The sequence below is a fragment of the Epinephelus moara genome, chromosome 6, assembly GCF_006386435.1.
Source record: "Epinephelus moara isolate mb chromosome 6, YSFRI_EMoa_1.0, whole genome shotgun sequence".
NCBI lineage: Eukaryota > Metazoa > Chordata > Actinopteri > Perciformes > Serranidae > Epinephelus > Epinephelus moara.
Window position 1 is genome coordinate 1,424,257 of NC_065511.1, and position 22,430 is coordinate 1,446,686.

The 22,430-nt window shown below is 41.1% G+C and overlaps 1 protein-coding gene across 10 annotated transcripts in view; it reads left to right on the forward strand.

The window, feature by feature from the left end:
• Positions 1-1,509: 1,509 nt before the first annotated feature.
• The window catches only part of wdr26a (WD repeat domain 26a), a 175,178-nt gene continuing 154,257 nt past the window's right edge, over positions 1,510-22,430 (forward strand). For 4 of the 10 annotated variants that reach the window (XR_007570049.1, XR_007570048.1, XR_007570050.1 and 1 more), the window contains exon 1: positions 10,448-11,226. Coding sequence is in view for 5 of the 10 variants with exons in the window: in XM_050045797.1 (XP_049901754.1) it covers positions 10,928-11,226 (299 nt within the window). In the remaining 5 variants the exon portion in view is untranslated. Of the gene's footprint in view, positions 11,227-22,430 lie in introns of all 10 variants that reach the window. The other 6 variants (XM_050045794.1, XM_050045799.1, XR_007570051.1 and 3 more) reach the window with 5 other exon arrangements.

The window sequence follows — 22,430 nt, forward strand, 5'->3', positions numbered from 1 at the left end:
TTTTGCATATTCACACACCGAGGCAATATTAATTTTAGTGACCTCCGATTAGCGTAACTGGGTGTCATTGCCACCGACGTGAATAACAATCTTACTGAATCTACGTTTAGCTTTAGCCAGCAGTTTTAAATTAGATTCAATGTCGCCCGCTNATTCACACACCGAGGCAATATTAATTTTAGTGACCTCCGATTAGCGTAACTGGGTGTCATTGCCACCGACGTGAATAACAATCTTACTGAATCTACGTTTAGCTTTAGCCAGCAGTTTTAAATTAGATTCAATGTCGCCCGCTCTGGCCCCAGGGATACATTTAACTATGGCCGCTGGTGTTGCTAACTTCACGTTTCTCAGAATAGAGCTGCCAATAACCAGAGTTTTATCTTCAGCGGGTGTGTCGCTGAGTGGGGAAAAGCGGATGGAAACGTGAACAGGCTGGTGGTGAGCCGTGGGCTTCGGCTTGGAGCTGTGCTTCTGGCGAGCTGTAATCCAACCTCCCGGCTGAACGGGAGTTACCGGAGGACAGCTAGCAGAGGCTAAGGCTATACTATGTGGCTCCGCACCAGCTACAGGGTGTGTTTACGCCCTGCACGGAGGGATACACCGGTTAGCAACAGCTACAGCTGGCTCTGGGACAGGTACGCACTCGGTAAAAGCAAACACAGAGACGACACGGACGATATTACTCACTAGACTGAAAGCTGTCCATCAGCTCCTGCAGGCCTGGGGTGTTTTTACCGGTTTATCTTAGGAACATGAAAAAATGTTTCAATCACGCCAGGATTAGTGATTGCTGCAAAGTTTTTACTCCTTGTGATGCACTGTCTGCGGCGGTTTTCCTCCTGATGATATATTGCTAGCCTCCCCAACGATCAAAATGATTCCACCTCCAAGCCCCGCAGCTACACCACCAATCCTCCCCTGACCTCCGTCTCCCCTCAGCCCCTTGCTGTTCCGCTGCCTCGGAGGATTCAGCCTCTCTTCTTGCCTGCTCAGCATCCAACACCTGGAGTTCCTCATCTGTATACTCCGGCTCAAACAGGTATGGCTCTGGATCTGTGTCCGCTACAAGAAACTCTTCAAAATCGAAGCATTTGACCATTGCAGCTACTATAGTCCGGAGATATCGTTAGGCTAAATAAACAACTGAGTTTTGTTTACAGGCTACGTCTGTGCCTGTGCCTGCTCACCGGTGTATCCCTCCGCGGATCACAGTGCAGGACGTAAACACATTATACTTCCGTGTATCAGACTTCTTCTAAAACTACTCAAAAGGACTCCCGTTTTTCGAATTAATGTTCAAACATGTTTATTTTAAATGCACGTGCAGAAATGCCAGCTTCAGGGTTTCTGTAACATTTATTTGTTCACTTTAACCGAGTAGGCTACTAACCCCCTATAGATTTCAATTGTATTTGCTAAGCTAAGCCACAATGCTAACCGCTGAGACCCAGCCACTGGACGTACAGACACAAAAAAGATATTGATCATGTTGTCTCAATATGAAAATGATAGAGAAAAGGTATAACTCCCAAATCATCGGAGTATTCTTTTAAAATGATACAGATTTCTTTCTTTTTAGGTGGGACTTTTTTAGGAGGCTAAAATATGTTTTGTTGCTGACCCATCCACAGCAGTAGATTTCTTTGCTTCCATATCGGACTCTAGCCTGCTTCTCCAAACTGGGGTGTGTTGACTGACATCTGCTTTATATAATATACGAGCTATGGCTAAGTACCCCATACAACCGCACTTCAAAAAATCTGAACTATACCTTTTAACAACTGGTACCTTAACCAATCAGCTATCCAGACAACATATATTAAATTTAGTTTCAATCACATTCTATCCTACTGCAGAACAGATTGATATTCAGTTGAAGAAAAAAAAAAAGGGTTTTGAATTTGGCCATTTCAGCATGAGGACAACTAACTCAGTAATGCCATTTAATGTTAATACAATGATGGGCTTTATCTCTTTCCATAAACATCTCTCATATAGAAACCAGAGAGTGCATATTGAGATGGACCATGGGTCCGTCCCAAGTCTCTTAAATTACTGCTAGTTACCTTACCTAGCCGACTTTGCTAGCTGTTTAGCCCCTCCCGCCTAGGAAAAAATGCGAGGAGCTAGCGCTAGGAGCGATGAGCGAGCATTGTCGGTTTAAGAGACATGAGACGTCCTTTCCACTGAAGCGTCACGTGAAGCGACGTCCATTCCTGATGACGGCGGCACCGCTGGATCTGCTCCGTAAAGCAGCCAGCGTCTGGCGTTACTAAGGGTACATCCCAAGTCTCATTATATTCGCTGACCAAAACAGTAGCCCCCACCCCCCGTCGTCATGACTCTGTTCACACACTTTTGCATGTATTACCATTGTTATTGAGTCATTTGTCGAAGTTTGTGCAATTACAGAACGGTCTGTAGCCCTGCTATTCCACTGTCACTGTGATGAGCACTATCATTCAATTAACTCACAATCATTACTCTTTGAAGTAGGTACGTGAATTACAGCGATTCATTGCAAAGAATGCATGTAACGCGTACTTACTCTTGTACTGTTTCTCCGCCATCTCGTTCAAATGTGCCAAATGTAGAGGGCGGGTATTTATACGTCATGGCGTTCAGCTGAAAAACTCTTCCGGATAGGAAGCTCTCGACCATCCTAGCTCGTAGCTGCTTAAAGCTTGCTGCTAGCTCCTAGCGCTAGCTCCTCGCTGCACAAATAAGAGACTTGGGACGGCCTAGAAGATGGCGGACCTCGAGCGACTTCCGGTTCAAGCGAGGAGCTAGCAGTAGCACTGTAAAAATAAGAGACTTGGGATGGACCCCTTGTGTCTCCACTTCCTCCCTTTGTACAAAAATGGAGCCAAAATATCCCCATACATCTGCTGCCATCTTGCACTGATGACCTCATTTGGAGCCAAAGTTTGAGCAGTAGCGATCTTTGTGGTATTGAGTTCCCACCCATTCACCTGTCCAACCAATGGCGAGCTGTGTTGTTGATTGCAAGCACACTGATTGGCGCACAGAGTTGTCAATCATGATGTCAGTCCCCCTTTTTTTACAACATCAAGTCATTGATCAAAACCAAACTCATTAGAAAAATGAACATTTGAACAAATATCAGTTAATAAGAACTACCTAAAATGACAAACAGTTTTTGGTGAAAAATGTATTTGATGTGTACTTTGACCACACCCCCTCTCTCTGCTACATAGAGGGGGTGTGAAAGGGCAGGGTTAATGACCTATACTGCAGCCAGCCACCAGGGGGCGATCCAAATGTTTTGGCATCACTTCTGGGGAGTTGTCATGTGGTCCATCTTTATTATACAGTCTATGGTGGAAACAGAATATCGATCACACACACACACACACACACACACACACATAGCCTTTTTGCAAACACACCAGTTTTGATGCCATGTCCTTAGCACATTAACACTATGCGACTTTTGGATGCTGTATTCTGGACCTCTCCTCATTTACAAAATACTTCCATCTGAGCTCAGATCTCCTGTCTCTGGTGAAGAAGAGAATTTGGAAGTGGACCAGTGAGAGGCCGGAGTGTGACGATACAGACAGATCTGCCACTTGCTGCTGCCAATGTGTGGTCATGGGTGTGTCTAATAGTGTGTGCACATAGTGTATTTTTCCACAGTCAAAGTATTCTTTCTCCTTGATTCTGATCTTGGAACAGGTTGGATATGTCTGTGCTGTGCTCTCCTCTCTGTTCCTGGAGCTTGCGCAGCACACCTCACCGCTGACGTCTGGACACGTGTGTGCCTTGCAGCTGTGTTGACCATGAAAGAGAATACACGTCTGTGCTGAATGTTTTAGGAGAGGGACGGGTGACAGTGTCCAGAGGATAGCACACGTGGATTGATGGAAGTGCCTATAACAGCTGTGATCATCATGTTATCAGAGTTGAAGGATTCCATGGACCTCTGCAGGCAGGGAACATTCTTTGAGTCATTTCACACTGCTGTGAAGGATAATTCATGTTTCTTTCAGCTTGCTCTGGTTGTAAAATTCTATTGGTTATAATAACATTTACAATTAATAGCTGAGATCTGGAAACATGGTGGTATCAGCAAAGAAACAGATGCAGTCAGGTGATCAGACAGGTTGGAAACAACAGTAAAATGATTAGCCAGACTGTCTCTTGTAAACATCCATCACAGTTTGCAGACATACTTCCTGCTTTAACTTTGACCCACTGTACTTTCTGTAGTTTTGTGCACAGTTTTCCTGGGATTTAACATTTCAAGTGTGCTCACTTTACATTTAATCTCCAAAAAAATATTTGAAATCAACTGGAAAGTGCTGATTTGTATCCAGCCCATCTGAATGTCTGATTGCTCGCGTTTCTCAACCCATCAGACCTGTTTCAGTGATGTCACCGTGACATACAGTCTCAGGAATTAACTCGGTGAGTGCAATGTTGGAAAAGCCTAAAAGGTTGCAAGCTGTCATAAATTGGGGCCGTATTCACAAACATTGTGAGAATACGCTCGGAGAGCTCCTTACTTGGCCTTAACATTTTTAGCAAGGCGTCCTAACTTAGGAGTGTTTTAGGAAAATTCTCAGAGAAAGTCTGAACAAGGAAGGGACAGAAACCTTTACCATAGTGTGGAGGTGTGGTTGATCTCGTTGCCAGGTATGATGCATTCTAATAAAAGGTTTGATTGCTTGATGGAAGAAAAAAGGAAAAAATAAAAATGCCCTCTTTGTGATAATGGGCATAGAATGGGCAGTGAAATCTAAAAAGCCTAATCATAGAATTTAGTCTCTCCTGTTTACTTTCTGTTGAGTAAAGTAAAAGTGGCCGCCAGAAGGTTTGACAACCCAGCTCTGCTTATATAGTAGTTTATTCACATGCTGATACTTGATTTATTTATTTGCTCATGTTTATTTTCTATGCATAGTGTCACAATCACTTTCGTTTCGTTATTGCATTGGGTGAAAGGGTGTCTGCAGATCCTTTAAAAGTCTTAAAAGGCATTGAATAAATCAATCTAAAAATAAGGCCTTCATTGGTATTTTTCACATCTTAAATCAATCGTTAAGAAGTCTTCAACATGCTAAAACATGGGAAGTAGAATTTTCCGATTTTTTTTTCTGATATTGCATTATAACATCTCAAAATAATTGGCAAAATCAAATTTTTTAAAAACAATTTACCAAATACCTCTCGTGCTAAAGTCACACAGATCAGGATAGTAGAACCATCACTCTCGCAGTTAAGTTACAAAAATCAGGATAGTAGAACCAACAACACTCAACACTCTATTTTTTATTGGAAAGGATGTTCAGACCCTGGACAACATTGGAAAGTGCATATTTTACAAAAAAAAATTGCAAACCAAGATCAAGACTTTGTGGCATGGCTACAACCAAAGCAAGGCAATGCATACTCAATGTTTTGTACGCAAAAGGTTTTTAAAACTGTGCCAAATGGGAGTGAAGGTAGTGGAATCCCATATGAAGACTGAGAGACACAAAACCACCAAGAAACCTGCTAACGAATGCCAGTTCTGTTCAATATTTTCTTATCTTCAGACAAAAAAGTGTAGGAGATGTTTCTTTCACCTGCTTGACAGTTTCGACTGTGACTTCAGTCTTCCTGCCAGTCAGCAACACGTCGGATGACTCTTCTGAGGAAGAAGATAAGAAAATATTGAACAATTCTACAGTAAAACAAGACAAAATGAACCTAGTCAATCTATATGCCATCTGTTATACCCTTTTCTCCATGCCTGGATGGATAAAAACAGTCATGTTTTATGTTACATAAAACATTTTGGAAAACTGACCCTAATCTTAAGTAATTGATGTCAGTTGATGTTGTTAATATTAATGTGTTATGTTAATGTATTTTTTTTTTTTTTAATGTTTCTTCACATTTGGTCATTGTAAAACTCGTCTTCAATTTTATACCAAGTGGCATTAAACGTCTTAAAAAGTCCTCACTTGCCTTAAGCTGTAGGAATCCTTGGTGGGAGAAGTGAGTGCTTCTCTAATGAGATCGACCAGGAACATTATCCTGCACCATCTAATCTGTGGTGTTTCATTAACTCACTGTCATTCAGTGTTTGGAGGATATTTCTCCTACCTCTTCATCTTTCTGCCTTTTTCTCCTCCGCTTCAGAAACTCTTAAACCTCTTAAAAGTCCTCCTGCCTACTCCTGACAATATTTCACCTTAGGGGCTTTCTTAAGGACTAAGATGCCTTGAGAATAATTTAAATCTTTACCAGGATCTAGTTTAAACTGTAAGGGGGAATTTAAGAAAATGTCATATCTAAGATGTTTCTTAGAATTTTGTCCCCAAGGAGTAACTCTTTGTACTAGGAAGTTTTGTGAATACGGCCCCTGAAATTTTCCTTGAACTGTATGGTGGTCATGTGGAACAAGAGGGCTGTAACAAAATCATTTAAAAATAAATTGATTTAGTATTAAATTTCATGATGTAAACTGACAACAGCAGCAACAAGTTCAATACATGATGTTAAACTTGTTGCTGCCTTTCATGTTGTTTGCACAAGATTTGGATCAATCCCATTCTTACCTGGTATAAACATACAGTTTGTGTCTGGATAAACATCTGATTATGAGGCCTTGGAATTAAACATTGTCGTAACCTCAACTCCTCCTGCACAGTGGTTGGATCTCAACACACTTTAGGTGGGTGAGCCAGCTTATGTTCTGTTGCATGTTACCAATTTTGTTTTGACAGTGCTGTCCGACCACAGTGCTGTTAAGTAATGGTTTTTACCTTGCTGTCAACCATTGCCATCGAATAGGTGACCCTTCAATTTGCTGGGGACATTTTCTGCAGAATATGGTTAAACCTTGTTCAGACATGTCCATCTCTGATCTCAGTGTGAGCCAGACTTCCTCCAGATGTGAATTCTCTGACATCAGAAAGATGTTGGACTCACATTAATTTTGGTTGGAATGAAAATAGGGTTGAAAATAATTTAACTTTGGTATTCTACATCAAGATGACGTTGGCATGAGACATTTGGAAGACACTGGATTTTCGCTACTTAACACAACCTAAAACCAACAAAATATCAATATTAACATTAGGCGTCCTGACAATGAATTTTGGTCCCATGATGTCACTACCCAAATTCAACCAAATATTAACTTTGAAAGACATCTGTGACGAGCTGGGATGTGAATTCCCTGATCCAGATACACATCTCATGTTAATACCAGGTGGACATGGGGTCTTAATGTTCTGGTGAATTCTGGCCTGAAGTTTGTTATTATCTGTGTGTCATGTTAGTCTCTGCTTGCTTGGTCTTGTACATTTCAAAATGGACACGGACGTGTACAGCAGACATGCACAGGGTTCTCCATATGCTAACGCATTGACACATGCCGTTGGCAGATGTGGTCTGACTGGTCCAGAAGAGTTTTTGGTCCATGCAGAAATCTGCAAGAAGTACACACTGACCCTCACAGACCTGGGCACGGGAAAAAATTGTGTTGTCTGCACTTAACCAACCAGCAGCATTTTCTTAGTTCAGTTTCACCTGATGTGGGCAGTAGGAAGACGGTAAGCTCATGTCACAGAACTCATGTTTACTGCTGTAGGCTGATCCAGACCCTTAACTGTACCACGTGTGCATCCGTGTGATTGTAACTGTCCGCGGACATACAATGCAGATAGCATGTCCAAGCCTGACTGGTTTTATTGGACACATATTAGTAGTGATGCATTAATGAAAGAGGAAAAACATGAGAAAGAGAACTTGGAAGTGTGACCGAGAAGAAGGGAGGAGGAGGGAAATACCTCAGCATCCAGACCTCTGACACAGAGACAGAGTTCACTGGCAGAGTCTGTTCACAGAGGCTCAGACAAGGAATATCCAAGTAAATAGTATCCTTGTGAAATTAATATTTTAGTCATAACAGATCTTCAGCATTGGTCAATGTTATATTTCCAAACTGTCATCACTTGCTGTTACTTAGGTAGATTGATTATTCAACTCATAAATCATGACATATGGTTCTCCCCCACATTAAAAAAAGGCCACTTTTATTAATAAAGTGTTGTACTGGTATCGATATAGGCAATTCTGGCCCAAACCAAATTTTTGTGGTATCGCCCACCCCTAACAAACATCAGGTGGTGACAACAACTACCTAAAATGACAGAAACCATCTTTGGGAAAAAAATTATTTGAGGTGTACTTTGAGTGTTCAGTTTGACCCACATCCCATTCATTAACATGGAGGGGGCGGGGTATGATAAATCTGTGGGTGGGCTTTATGACCTATACTGCAGCCAGCCACTAGGGGGTGATCAAGATGTTTTGGCTTCATTTTTTTTTTATACAGTCTATGGTGGAAACAGTCTAATTTATCTGTTAGAGGATACATCCTCTCACAGCTTCATTAGGTCTCACTAGCTGAATCAAGGTGGAAAGACTGCACGCCTAAATCAACATGATAAATGACAGTACATTGGCAAAGTTTGTAAAGGGTCACTTGAAGCTTAGAAAACTAAAAACATGTTGACCTAATTATGTGAGCCAGGCTGCTCATATGCAGGAACTGAAGCCCGTCATGGTGCGTCATTTCAGTCACAAACCTCATTTTGCTTGTGACTACACACTAAATTAGATTGCATATGGGGAACGTCTGACATTACTGTCCCTAAAGTTTGTATTTCAGTTGTACAAGGCTTTATTGTGACAGCAGTGACCTGCAGAAAAATGAGCACATGTGCACATCTACGTGTGTTTTGGGGGAAATTATACGTATAGTGCACTTTCCTTTGCTGATTGTAAAGCCCATTAATGTCTGTAGAATGGGATGGAAGTGCAATAGTTTTTTCTACAGGCCTAATGCTCTCCTCTCTTAAGGAAAGGTAAAATCATTTCTTCCCCTTTAATTCATATTTTTATAATGTTATATGAGTTTTATTCTATTTAAAGAAAGGGAAAGATGACTGATTTGTCCCTGTTGTTCATAGAGTTTAGACAGTGTTTATTAGTGAGATATATTCATTGGAAATGACAGGGACATTGTTTTTTTGTTTTTCTTTTGTGAAAGTGCCAATGATGCCAATGAGAAATGGCTTTAGATGAAAAAAAAAAAAAAAAAAAAAAAACCTAAAGCCACAGCTGTTTCCTGATGTGTATTTTAAAAGAATCTCAGGCTTGGGAATTAAATAGCACTTTGAATAATGTGTCATGATTCCAGGTTTTGGTTGAAACAGTTTTGTTTTTTTAGCTAAGTAACAACACAAGAACACTGAAATGTCATCTTGACAATCCCATGCCAATGAAGCCAACTGATGGCTTCAGAAAGCAACATAATTATTCAGTCTTGTAGTTCTAGTTGTTGTTAGTGTTCATCTTTTGTCAGAATTTGATTCCGAACTCTGATTCCTCTTCACAGTCTTTGTGATTTGAGTTAGACACTATAGATGGACTTAGCCTGTTCTGAGCAGTTGATCCCAGTCCTGTTTTTAAGTTGAAGACCTTCTCATTGAGTATCCCCTATTTTGTTTCAGTTGTCATCATAAGGTGAGGTATTAAAAAAAAAATAAAAAAAAAAATAAAGACAAGCATCAGAGTCATGATTACTGCACAATGAAATTAAGCTACAGAGCACTGATTGTGGAAGAGCTCATCAGCTCTCCAGTGTCTCAGCAGTGCAAGTCAACTGAGTTTGAACAAAAAGGCCGATAAAAGCACCAGCTAATGAATCAAACACGTTAACTGTAATGAAGTGTAAAGGCAGAAGTTCTGTCATCACTGCTGCTGCATTTCTTTGATGTTGACAAAAATTACCATTCATTTAGCTCAGTGCTTCGAAAAGAAAGAGAAATGTGTTGTCACAGAAGCCAGGTTACATGAAACATAGCAAAAAAAAAAACTGACTTTCAAAAAGAGGTGGAGAACAAAATAACAAAACTAAAATCTTTAAATAGAAACTGAAGTAAAACCTTTGACCGTACTCCACCTGTAGGCTAAGTCCATGTGATGACTGTCTCATTTTTTAATGCAGTAGCCTGCAGATTGGTAATTAGAAGTCCACCTGCAAGGTTTACCACCATTATGTATGTTATAGAGATATATTTTTGTTCAGTCACAAAAAAGGCTATACAAGGGATTTATATCTTATTATTTGCAGGAACAGGTTAATAGACACTATTCATCGATTTATATGACAGCAGCAATAGTAATGCGATTCCACGGCAACGAGTAAAACGGTCTGGACGGTTGTCTAACAGCCGCTTGCCGTCCCTGCCCTCGCAGACTTTACGTGATGACAGTGAATACGTCACACTACGTACAAGTGAAGTCCACGAGGGCTCAGTCCGCAAGTCCAGAGGGTGGACATTTCGATTCAGCTTTTGAGTAACTGTCACATATGGCAGTAATTGTGGCAACACCAAAGGTATAATGGGCTTATGTAAAAATACATAAATAAACTGCAAAAGCAGTGTAATGTTAATAATTAAAATTGAATGTCATACAGCGACGCAGCCCGCGCAAAGAGACGTGAAGGAATTTCCGCTGACGTCACTGCGTATGTCCATAACAGGGCTGCAGCTGTCTGAGAGCAACAATAACAAGACCTATCCAACAACTTAAACGCGGCTATAACGGTACCTTACAGCGCCGAGCACTACTGAAATCCTCAAAATGCGGCTGTCGAAATAACTCTGGCTTCCGTTTCTTCGTCGTCCGAGTCGAAAACCGGGTTATCGCCGCGGCCACCGCCGCGGAACAAACACGGAGACTCGGCCGCAGGGGGAACAGGGCAGTTCGGGGCTGCATCTGGGTCAGTGGGCCTGTCGGCGGCTGCACCGGTGGGGGTTTTTTTCCCTGCAGTGTCCCGTTGCGCCTGTCAGTCTTTTTTTATCCACATCGTTTCACCTACATAACCCTTGATAACATGCAGGCTAACGGGGCAGGACAGGACCGAGATTCAGAACTGTCCTGCCGAAACGGTGCGCAGAACGGTGAGTCGTCCTCCACCGGAGTAGCTCATTCCAACGGACTTCAGTCTGTCACTAACAATGGAAACACTGTCAGCAACAACAACAACAACGGAGTGTCAGCCCAACCCGCATCCAACAACACTAACAGCACGCCGGATTCCAACACGGGCGTGAAAAAGAAGAAGCGTTTGTCTCAGTCTGAGGAGGATGTCATCAGGCTCATAGGACAACATTTACACGATCTAGGTCTCAAGTAAGTGAGCCAGTTGAACTCAGTTACCGTGTCATCAGCCAGCCGAGCCTGATCAGCCAGCTGTCAGATGAATTCTCTTACTTAGAGCCATTATGCAGCTGGGACAGTCATGATGACCTGCTGTGGACATGGTGTCTTATATTTAGTGTGGGAAGGGAAACATCCGAAACCTCACTTGGAAAATCGGGCAGTTCGATGCTGGCCTGTATATCAGCAGTGCGCTAACATTATTAAACATAACTGAATACATGTTCGGAATCTGAAGGCCACACAGGTGTATTCTGCCTATAAGCTACATAACCCACCAAACAATCGACTAATCAACTAGCCTAGTTGTAAACTATTATATTAATCGCCAATTAATTTCATAATCCATTATTTTTTGTTTTAAGAGAAACGTCTAAATTGTATGATACTAGATTCTTTAATGTGAATATCTTAAGTTTGTGAACAAAACAAGACATTTGAGGATGTCATCTTGAGCTTTGGAAAACACTCATCAACCTTTTCACCATTATCTGACATTTTATAGACAAAACAATTAATTGTTTAATCAAGAAAATAATTGGCAGATTAATCATCAAAGGAAATAATTGTTAGTTGCAGGCCTAGTTCAACAGAATGTTATGGAGGAAGGTAACAGTAAGCATGTCATTACAGCCAAATACAGCTTGGTGTATCTTTGCCACGATAAATTGTTGCTCTTAAACATGTAGAAAAACTGTAAGTTTTAGACAAAAAGTAATTTGGCTTAAAATTGCTTGATTTTTGAACAGAGTTTGGCATGGGTTCTCTCCCACTGATCAGAGCAGTGACGTTCATTTGTCCTTGATTAGTTTTGTAATTGGCACACTGTGAGCGAGGATGTGAAAAGCATGGATGAAGTGAAGGTTAAATGTACCCAAACTGAGGTCACCACCCTGCATGACCCCACCATGATGATACCACCCATAACCTGTTTATAGCTGGATCCCTCTTGATAAATCAAATTGGATCCGAGTGTAGTTGTTAATTTGCATATTTATCAAGCCAAGGAAACAAATGAAACCATTTCCAGTACATTAAAAATAGAATCTGATGCTGCACCTGCCTCTAATGTGTTTTGTATCAGGTAAATAATTGCTGTATCTCTTGGTATTGTATCTCTTATTACTACGCTTGACAACTAGCTGGGTAGTGTTAGCAGCTGGCTTTAGAAAATTAGTAAAGATTACCTGAGTGGCTACAGTTAACCACTGGTTGACATACCTAGCTAATGTTAAACACAATAAGTTCTTAAATGGTTTGGCCCCGCCTCCATTAAGAGACTTTGTTGACTTTCGCAGCAAAGGGTCCATAAAATCAACACGAATATCCTCGACAAGAGACTGTCTTATTCCTTTTCGTCGTACTGCCTTTGGGCAGTCAGCTTTTTGTAGGCCTCAACTCAATGTAATGCCCTACTGGATACCATTAAGAACTGCAGCTCCATGTACAGTTTTAAAATGAACTTAAGGACACTGCTAAAAGACTCCCAGCACTGCTCTCACTGATTTTATAATACTGCTGTGTGTGTGTGTGTGGGTGTGGGGGGGGGGGGGGGGGGGGGCATGAGAGAGACTGTGCATGTTTGCACATGTGTGAGTGTGTATGTTTAATGTTCTGCTCTGTTTATCTATGTTATGTTTCTATTCAGAACCTGCCAAGGGACTGCAGATGCGAATTAGCTTTAAGCTAAATCTGGTGCAATTCATCAAATGGCAACATTTATGTTTAATATTGTACATGGTCCCTTTACAAATAAACAAAATAAATTTAGCAGTTGTCAATTGAGAAGTCACTTGACAGCTAAGACATTGGCATGGACGAACAGTGTCATTCAGCCAGGTGACTCTTTTTCTATTGATCTGACAGAGCAAAAGACTCTGGCAAGAGAAAGGGAGGTGTGTGCTTAATGATAAATAAGGACTGGTGTGACAATATGAATGCGTGTGCGGTGCTGTCCCGTTCCTACTTGGCCTGCGCCACAAGGAGAATAGGCTACGTGCATTTGTAGTTCGTTATTCCACTTCCGGGAATACGGGTGTTGGCACCAGAACTTCCAGTCTAGGGTGATACCGAACACTGGACAGAAGAGAAGAGATGGTCTTTTACACTCGTTGTTTGCAGAACCTCCCTAAAATCACCATCAGTGATGTGCATCGCATCATGAGTGCTTCTTCGGTAGCCCACACGAGCAAAAAAGAAAAGGTGTTTAAGATATATATTTCGAGCTACATCGACAACTACGAGGGTGAGTAACAACTATGCTATAATGCTAACATTACGAGCATCAACATTAGCTGGTTACTTTGCGGCTACCTTGCTAAGTAGCCTACTAGGTAGTAGGGCTGTACCCAGATATTCAGATATTCGAATATTCGTTTCTATGGGTATGTATTCGTTATGAAAATTTGGTATTCGATATTCGTTTTTTTAATTACTTTTTTAAAATTATTATTATTATTTTTTAAACATTTTTTTTTGGTGCTAAATGTAGTCTTTTGTTGTTGGTAAATGTAGGTTATCAATAAAAATCAAAACTTTTAAATTGCATTGTTAAAAATGTGAAAATATAGTATAGCCTACCAACTGAGCTTGTGCGCACGGCACGCTTGAGCGCATCCGTCTGAGGCTGTGGATCAATGCCAAGTTTTACCACTTTATCACTATTCCCTCTAACTTGTAGCTGTTTTTTCGTTATCTTTTGAATTTAATATGAATTATGGAACCGTTTTTGTCAACGTTTGTTTCCCCCGTTTTGTACAATAAATTATTGTTTAAAGTTTCAACAAGTTTCTTTTGGAGTGCGTGACACAAGTGTGTTTTGAAAACGACCGCGGACTGTCACCTGCTCAACGCATCAGTACCTTCGGATGCCATGACAGTAATAGCCAATAATGTCAAAATATCATTTACAGACCGATTTAACAGACGATCACTGCTGCCCGACCCGCAGGTCCATTTGCGGGTCCCGCGGGTTACGGGTCGACCCGCGCATCACTACTCAGCTCAGTCTATAAGGCTGTACACAACAGTAAGGCTATAGACATTATATTCTATTCAGGCCGGCAGAACCAGCAGCGCATCGGCTCTACAGTGCACGGCACTGCTGATTAACCATTTTATTGCAGCACAGAGTGTCTGCCAGCAACCAATTACTTGCAGAGGCTTCCTACAACTTGTTTCAACGGTTCCGATTTAATCAGAAGACAAATTAAACAGGATGACTAGCCAATGTGAAAATCAAAAAAAAAGCATAGAATAATGTACTAGGGTTGTCACAATACTAAAATTTCAAACTCGATATCGATACCCAGGAAAATATTCAATACTCGATACCATTTTCGATACAGCAGCAAAAAATTAAGAGGCATGTCATTTTTTAAATAAAGATCAGAACAGTAACATCAATGATAACAACAAAAAATCCCCCCAAAATAAATAACAACCAGAAACAAGATCTGTCCATACAAATGTATTTATCCACAGCCCTGTTTATTTTCTGTGCTTCTGGTGGATTGGCACCATATTTTCGTTGCTGATCAAATAGAGTTGGTAGTTTAGGCTCAGGATGCTCCTGTTTCTACCTCACTATGTGATCAGAGAACCAGGGGTTATGGGAGAAACCAAACGTTTTTTTCAGCTTCAATCTGTGACTTTACAGTTAACATAACTTTTCAGACACACATAATTGTGTTGTCCTGTTAAATTAACATTGTCTATTAATGTTACAGACGGGCATGACTGATAAAGTTTTCTGCTTAGCTCCCACATTAACGTTAGAAGTTATATTTTAGTTTGATGCTGGCGACACCAGCTGCTCAGCTGCTAGTGAGGGGAGGGGCTGTACCTGTCATCTGCAGCGTGCTGTGTTCACTTCACTAAATATTTCCAAAGAGTGCTTTTTCCTTTATCATTTTGACCAAAACTGGCTGCTCTGATCCTCCTGCAGCCGCACTGGCCATATTACAGCAACAGAAATGTGTGCATGCATGCACAGCGACGACAACAAGCCGGGTTGCAGCGAGGGCTCTGTGCCTGCCAGACGCTGCCTGCACAGAGCGTGTCTGTCGGACCCGTTGTGCGCACCCGACAGGCGCTGAGGTGGCGTGCACTGTTAAGTATCGATACTTTTGTAAATTAGTATTGTATCCGAATACAGCGTTTGAGACTTTTGACAACCCTATAATGTACTGAAGGAGACTGTTGTGCCATCACATTTTTTTGTGGTTTGAGAGCAAAGATCCGGTCGCCGCTGTGCGAAACTCAGCAATACAATTAGGTCCGAAAAAAACGTGGACACTCCTGTGTCACTGGTAGGACATTATGCAACCACACTGTTGCTCTACGGTATCAGTGTGCACATTACTCCGAGCTGAAGACTCCGGTGGTCTCGCCTGTCCTGAGCTGTACAGAGAGTGAGCAGCGGAAGAACGATGGTAAGTGTGTGAGGTATTTTCTTCTTCCACAACTAACGTCAGTATCTAATCAATATCTAATTCTTCTTCCACAACTAACATCAATAACTAAACAAATGTCTTTCAATTATATAGGGTGTGAAGCCAGGCCCAGCTGACAAAATGGTCGTCATGTCTGCAAAGCCTAAACCGAAACAGAAGACGATGGCTGATGGCATGAGGTAGGTAGAAAGTATTTGCACACTTACAGATAGACAGATGCATAGAAGACGAAGGGTTGCAACTATAGTGAGTCTGGTCTATTTGTCTGCACACCATTTAAATGGCGTTTCCGCCGGCTATCCACCAAATGCCCTGTTGAATTCAAGTGAGGATAGCAGCGACGTCATTATAGCACATAGCTGCCTGGAATAAACAAAGTCGATTTATTTGCTTTATGTGCTGCATGCCAGGCTGTACATTCACAAGTGTATTGCTGCCTACAACCTATTGTGTTTTGTGCATAACAATTAGCAACAATTTAAGATATCGGTTGCCAATATGACTTTCTAATTAAAATAGCCTAACCTAAGTTAGACACTATTCTTAATGGCATTTTATGTTCATACAGGAGCACAGTCTACAAGGCCTATCGGGGAGAACTACCGGACCCCTCTCTTCTGCAGATATCAGAGGTGTATGCAGGGTTTACAGACATGGCCTGTGTACCACTGATTACCACGATGGGCATCTCCAGTGAGATCCCATTGGTCAATTCTGCGCTTGGAAAGGTCCAGGCAGGAAGTCCACTCTCATATCAGCAACCGCTGACTACAAGCAGGCAAATTACACTCCACCCAGATGCCCCTTCTCCACCAACTCTTCCTCTGAAGCACTACAGGCTGGACCCCTCAAACTGCGTGTTCGTGTGCAGCGAAAAGGAGCAGTTGTTTTTAAAATCTTTGGAGACCACATGGGAAATGGCTAACAAAATTGAAGCTGCAACCAAAGACCAAAGTCAGGTCTCAGAATGGCATCAGCTAAGAAGGCCGCGCCTCACCTCCTCGCACTTCAGAGAGGTATGTAAATATGATAAGAATATTAGAGAATACCAGATTGCTCACTATTGACTTCTAGATTGTCAGAGACTGTTGAAACCTAAAATGTTTAGTTGTGAACCTAGGAACTAAAAAAGGAACTGATTTACCCTCCTGCACAGTGAAAAGTATTTCCCATGTGCATGCTCATATTTGTTATAAATGGCTAAATAAACTTTCTATTCCAGGTGTGCCATGTCAGAGGACCGGATTCAGCAGAAAAGCTTGCTGACAGGATCCCCATTCGGTCTGCTAGAAGTGAAATGTCCAAGTGCGAAAAGCTATGTTGACTGCTCCTACCTTAAGATGGAGGAGGGCAACATCAAACTAAAACAACAACATGCCTACTTCTGGCAAGTTCAAGGGCAGCTCCTTGTCACCGGATTTGAATGGTGTGACTTTGTGGTGCTTGCGGAGGAGGACATGTTAGTCCAACGCATATATAAAGCCAGTGAGATCGTCACAACAATCAGAGAAAGGGCAGACCTTTTCTTTTTTTTTTTACTTTTACATGCCAAGGTACCTTAATCTGTAAATAGTGGCAGATGTAGTTGATGTAATTTACTGTTTTAGTTCAATCTGTAAGTAGTGGCAAATGTAGTTGATATAATTTACTGTTTTAGTTCAATCTGTAAATAGTGGCAAATGTAGTTGATGTAATTTACTGTTTTAGTTCAATCTGTAAATAGTGGCAAATGTAGTTGATGTAATTTACTGTTTTAGTTCAATAAACATTTCCATTGTTCTATTTATCTCAGCATTCTGTGCATTTCAGTTCCCTCAAATGTTGCAGGTAAAAACCACCAGGAGACATGAGTGAGTTAAACAATTAGAGCATGAATTCATGTATATTTTGTCTGTTGGTTTGTCCAAATACATTTGATCCCTTAAAATTTGAGGACTTTACATAAAAATGGTTGTAATTCCTACACATATCCTATAATACTTTTGACAAAACCCTTAAAAGGATAGTGCACCCAAAAATGAAAATTCAGCCATTATCTACTCACCCATATACCGATGGAGGCCCAGGTGAAGTTTTAGAGTCCTCACGTCCCTTGCGGAGATCCCAGGGGAGAGGGGGTAGCAACACAGCTCCACCTAATGCAGGCTGACGGCGTCCCAGATTAAAACGTCCAAAAAAACCACATAATTGAAACCACAGAATATCTCCATACTGCTCGTCCGTAGTGATCCAAGTGTCCTGAAGCTCCGACATAAAAAGTTGTTTGGAAAAACGTCCTTTGAACTCTGTTTTTAGCCTCATTGTAGCCTGCAGCTCTAACTGCCTCTCTGTGCTCCGTGCTCACGTGACCTCCGTGCTCACGTGACCTCCGTGCTCACGTGACCTCCGTGCTCACGTGACCCCCGTTCAACTCACAACCGGCAGGATTCGCCTTTCGTTTCTGCTGCTGGTTGAAATCTGTACTCGCACAGCGTGCTCCTGAATGATTTCTTTTGCTCGCACAAAACTATTTTACTCGCAAATGTGAGTAAAATGCTCGCACCATAGTGCTCTGTGGAAAACAAATCACTGTAGCATATATAAACAAATCTAGCCTACAAGTAAAAATAAATAAATAATAACTTTAACTGCTTAAAGATACTCAATAGCTCAGCTAAAACCTGAAATGTCACTGTAAAACAAACCACTGCAGCAGCATATTGAGTGCCAGGTGGCCAGCGTGCGCCGTTATTGGCCAACGCGTGCCGTTTTTGGATGGCGCATGGACACTCACCCTCTTGCGACTGGACTTTGAACTTATCCCACAGTAGTGGTACCGTGATGTACCGTAGTACTACAGTACTCCAACATTATGGTATCATATGTACCGTGGTGTTTAAGTACCGCGGTCTACCGTTGGTACCAGTATACCGTGCAACACTACCCTGAACTTGTTATTCTCTGGCTCTCTTTTCCTAAGTACATAACCTCAATGCAAATGGAAGTTTCACATCCAAAATTTTCTCCATGCTTTTCTTTAAACCCTGCCAATAAGGTATAATAAAGGGGTATTCCCAAAAGACATGAAAATGATTGGCTTTATTTTCACCACATAGTCTCCCAACATCTCATATCCTGAGATTTCTGCTGAGCTGGTGAAACAAAATATCTCACTATGGTCCCATTATTCCCTCTTGAGAGGGAGCATGTTGTTTTCCATTGTTGCTCACTGATCTTCTCCCATTCCTCCTCTGATAACATCCATCTAGCCTCTTTCTCCCACTTTCTTTTATATATGTTGTATTGTTACCTTTTAAAATTTCCACTTCTTTATACAATTTTGTGATTCATTTCTTGCCTGAGTCCGATTCATATGCCGAAATAAATACTTTAAATTCCTGACTCTACCTCAACACAATTGAACTTTTTTATAGTTTGCTCCATATAATGCCTCATCTGTAGATATCTGTATAAATCCTGATTGTTTAAGCCATATTGATTTTTTAGATCTTGAAAACTTTTAATAACCGTCTTTTTAAAAAGCTCCCAAAATATTGTTGGTCATCCCACCCCATCTACTGAACCTCCTATCTATTGTGTTGGGTGTAAAATCTGAATCATGTGCAATCCATCGCAGTACCCTACTCTGCTCTGTTAGGCTATTCTTTGATATAATCTCAAACCATATGTTAAGGGATACACCCAGCCATGGATTTAACTCTTCATTAAGATGTTCCCTCAATTTTCCATCATTTATTATGGAATAGTATTTGAGGTATGACACTCACACCCCGTTTACATGTAGGAAAAACGCACATATTTTCATGCGGTTTGGCCTCTCATTTACACGCAAATGGAGTTTTTTTTACAGAAAATTATCATTTGTAAAAACTCCGGCCTAAGTAGAGATTTCTGAAAATGCCGTTTATGTGTTGCCGTGTAAACTGGGTGAAATGGGGTTTTAGGTTCTGAAACGTCACAGCATGCACCAGAAAATGCTTGACGTCATGTGAGCGATGATCATGGATGCTGTTAAGGTGGTACTCATTTTTACGTTTGTGCCGCCGCCGGTTTTGGATCCGACCTGGGCGAACCGCGGTCTGGTGGAAAAACTTCGAGAACGAAGTGGTCCTCCTGGAGGAATGGCATGAGAACTTCAGAATGTCACGGTCATCTCTACTGTCGCTTTTGGAGTTACTGCGTCCCTCCATAGAAGATCAGACTACTGTTATGCGGTCGCCGGTCAGCGTACAGAAAAAAGTTGCCCTCGCCCTATACTATTTAGCTGATGAGGGTAGACTACGTAAGACGGCAAACGCATTCGGTCTGTCTAGATCAGCCGTTTCAATAATAATCAGAAAGGTGTGTAGAGCTATAACTGTCCACTTGGGTCCTAGATATGTAAAACTTACGAAAACCGAAGCTGATGTCCAGCAACTTGTGCAGAGATTTGAAGAAGCTCATGGCCTCCCTCAGTGCCTAGGTGCTGTGGATGGGACGCATGTAGAGATTAAGCAACCATCGGCCAATTCCACTGATTACCTCAACAGAAAAGGGAGGTTTACCTTAAACATTCAAGCCACCTGCAATTTATAAATAAGCATGCACGATGCCCGTATTTTTGCAAACTCCCCACTCAACACGTCCTTGAAAAATAGAAGCATCCCTCCCTGTCCAAGGCAAATCATTGAAGATGAAGAGGCTATACCGGTTTACATACTAGGCGACCCTGCATATCTACTACTCCCATATCATATGAAAGAATATGTTAATGTAGGAAGCACTGCCCAGGAGCAGTACTTTGGACTATCTTTGTGCCGAGAACGGATGGTGATAGAATGTGCGTTTGGGAGGCTAAAAGCCCGGTTCGGAGCCCTGAGAAGGGCCATGGACATTAATCTGATCTTCTCTTTGTAATTTATGCATGTTTCGTGCTGCACAATTACTCTGAGGCTTCTAAGGACACGGTAGACGACAACAGTGTTACTGAGGCAATTCAGTACGACAGGGAAAACCAGCCAGACACACAACCAGCTGCCAGAGGAGACTGCATGACATCAGAAAGGAAAAGGGTCAGGAGAATCCTCACTCAATTCCTGGATCCATAAAAGGGACAATCTTCTCTCCAGTGTGTGTGAGGTTGTGTGATTGAGATGTCATACTGTCTATTATATCAAAGTTTAAACTCTTTCCTCCCACTCTCCTTTTGTTTGAGGGGTTTGTGAAGCACTTTGTGAGTCCTGTCTGTGAGAAGTGCTATATAAATAAATTTACTTACTTACTTACTTTGGTTGTATTGTTTTTGTTTGTTTGTTGTTGTATTTTCCTTTCCACTGTGTAAAGCGACCTTGGGTTTGAGAAAGGTGCTATATAAATGTAACTTATTATTATTATTATTATTATTATTATTATTTATTATAAAGTTCTCATTGTCATAGTTCACAATATTTTGACTATGTTCATCACAGACCTAAAAACTGTGTGCACCTTACATGCCAGTACTTAGGCAGTATAATGTTTTGGCAACATTTCAAGGTGTTAAGCATTTAAATGTACAACATGTTAAAGCAAATATGTTTACAGTTTTCTGTTCTTAACATTGGACGTTGTTTACAAGTCACTTGGATGTAATGTATTGACATTGCCAAGTGTAAATGTTTGTTGTTTGGTAGAATGCCATTATCCACATAAAGAATGAGAAATTCTAAATGGTCCTGTGTGAAGGCTTTCTAAAATAGGTTGATCTGGCTTGGTTTGACCCATACTGAATAATCACAGACACACATTTTCAGTTTTCAGATATTTTACTTCTGAAAAGATCTGACACTTGACAGACACGAAATCAAATCAAATTGTCATTAAGCCAGAAAATCAGAGGACAAGCATACTAGTGCAAATAAGCTGCCTCTGTAGAGCAAATTGTCAAATAATAAATAAGTAGTAAACCAGAAGTCATCATTTGAGGGGTTATTTAAAAAAAAAAAAAAAAATCACAGAGGGAGCATTCCCTTGACACCCCTGTGTTAAAGACAGTAGTCACGTAAACTTAGACTTCAAGAGGAATTCACAAATTGACAAAAGTAGTGCATATAAGCTGCCTCTTCAGTACTGCTGTTCAAGCAATAGGCTAATCAAAAACACTTTTCAAGTAAAAACTATAAAGACTTCAAAAGGCCTTATCTCAAGGCTACCTCATTTGTACATAGAACCCATTTTTAAACTCTTGGTACAAAAATATTGGAACTGCTCGGGGTAACATTTCACACTTAACATCCCTAAAAACAAGTGTACCGATTTGCAAAATATTTTTTTGACAAATCACTATTGCAGCTGGTAAGACATCAATTGATACTTGCCATTTTACATCTCAGAATATAGCAGTGCAGGAACAGTCATAACACACATCAGTTATTTGAAGACATAAACCATCAGAGGTAAGATTCACTAATCTTTCTTGAAAAGGGCTTGGGTATATGAAAACTGATGCATGCCCTCAACAGGTGTGTGTGTCAAATCTGCTGTGTTGATGGTGCTGAGTGGCACTGCATTCTGTGTTTATTGTCAGCCGACGAGTTGGGTGGGAATTAGGGATGCACCGAAATGAAAATTTGTGGCCGAAGCCGAATATTATTAAACGCTTGGCCGAATACTGAGTACCGAATACTGAATATCATTGTTTAGTTTTTCATTAGTTTTTGCAGATGAACCCCCTCCAGATTAGTGTTGTCACGGTACCAAAATTGG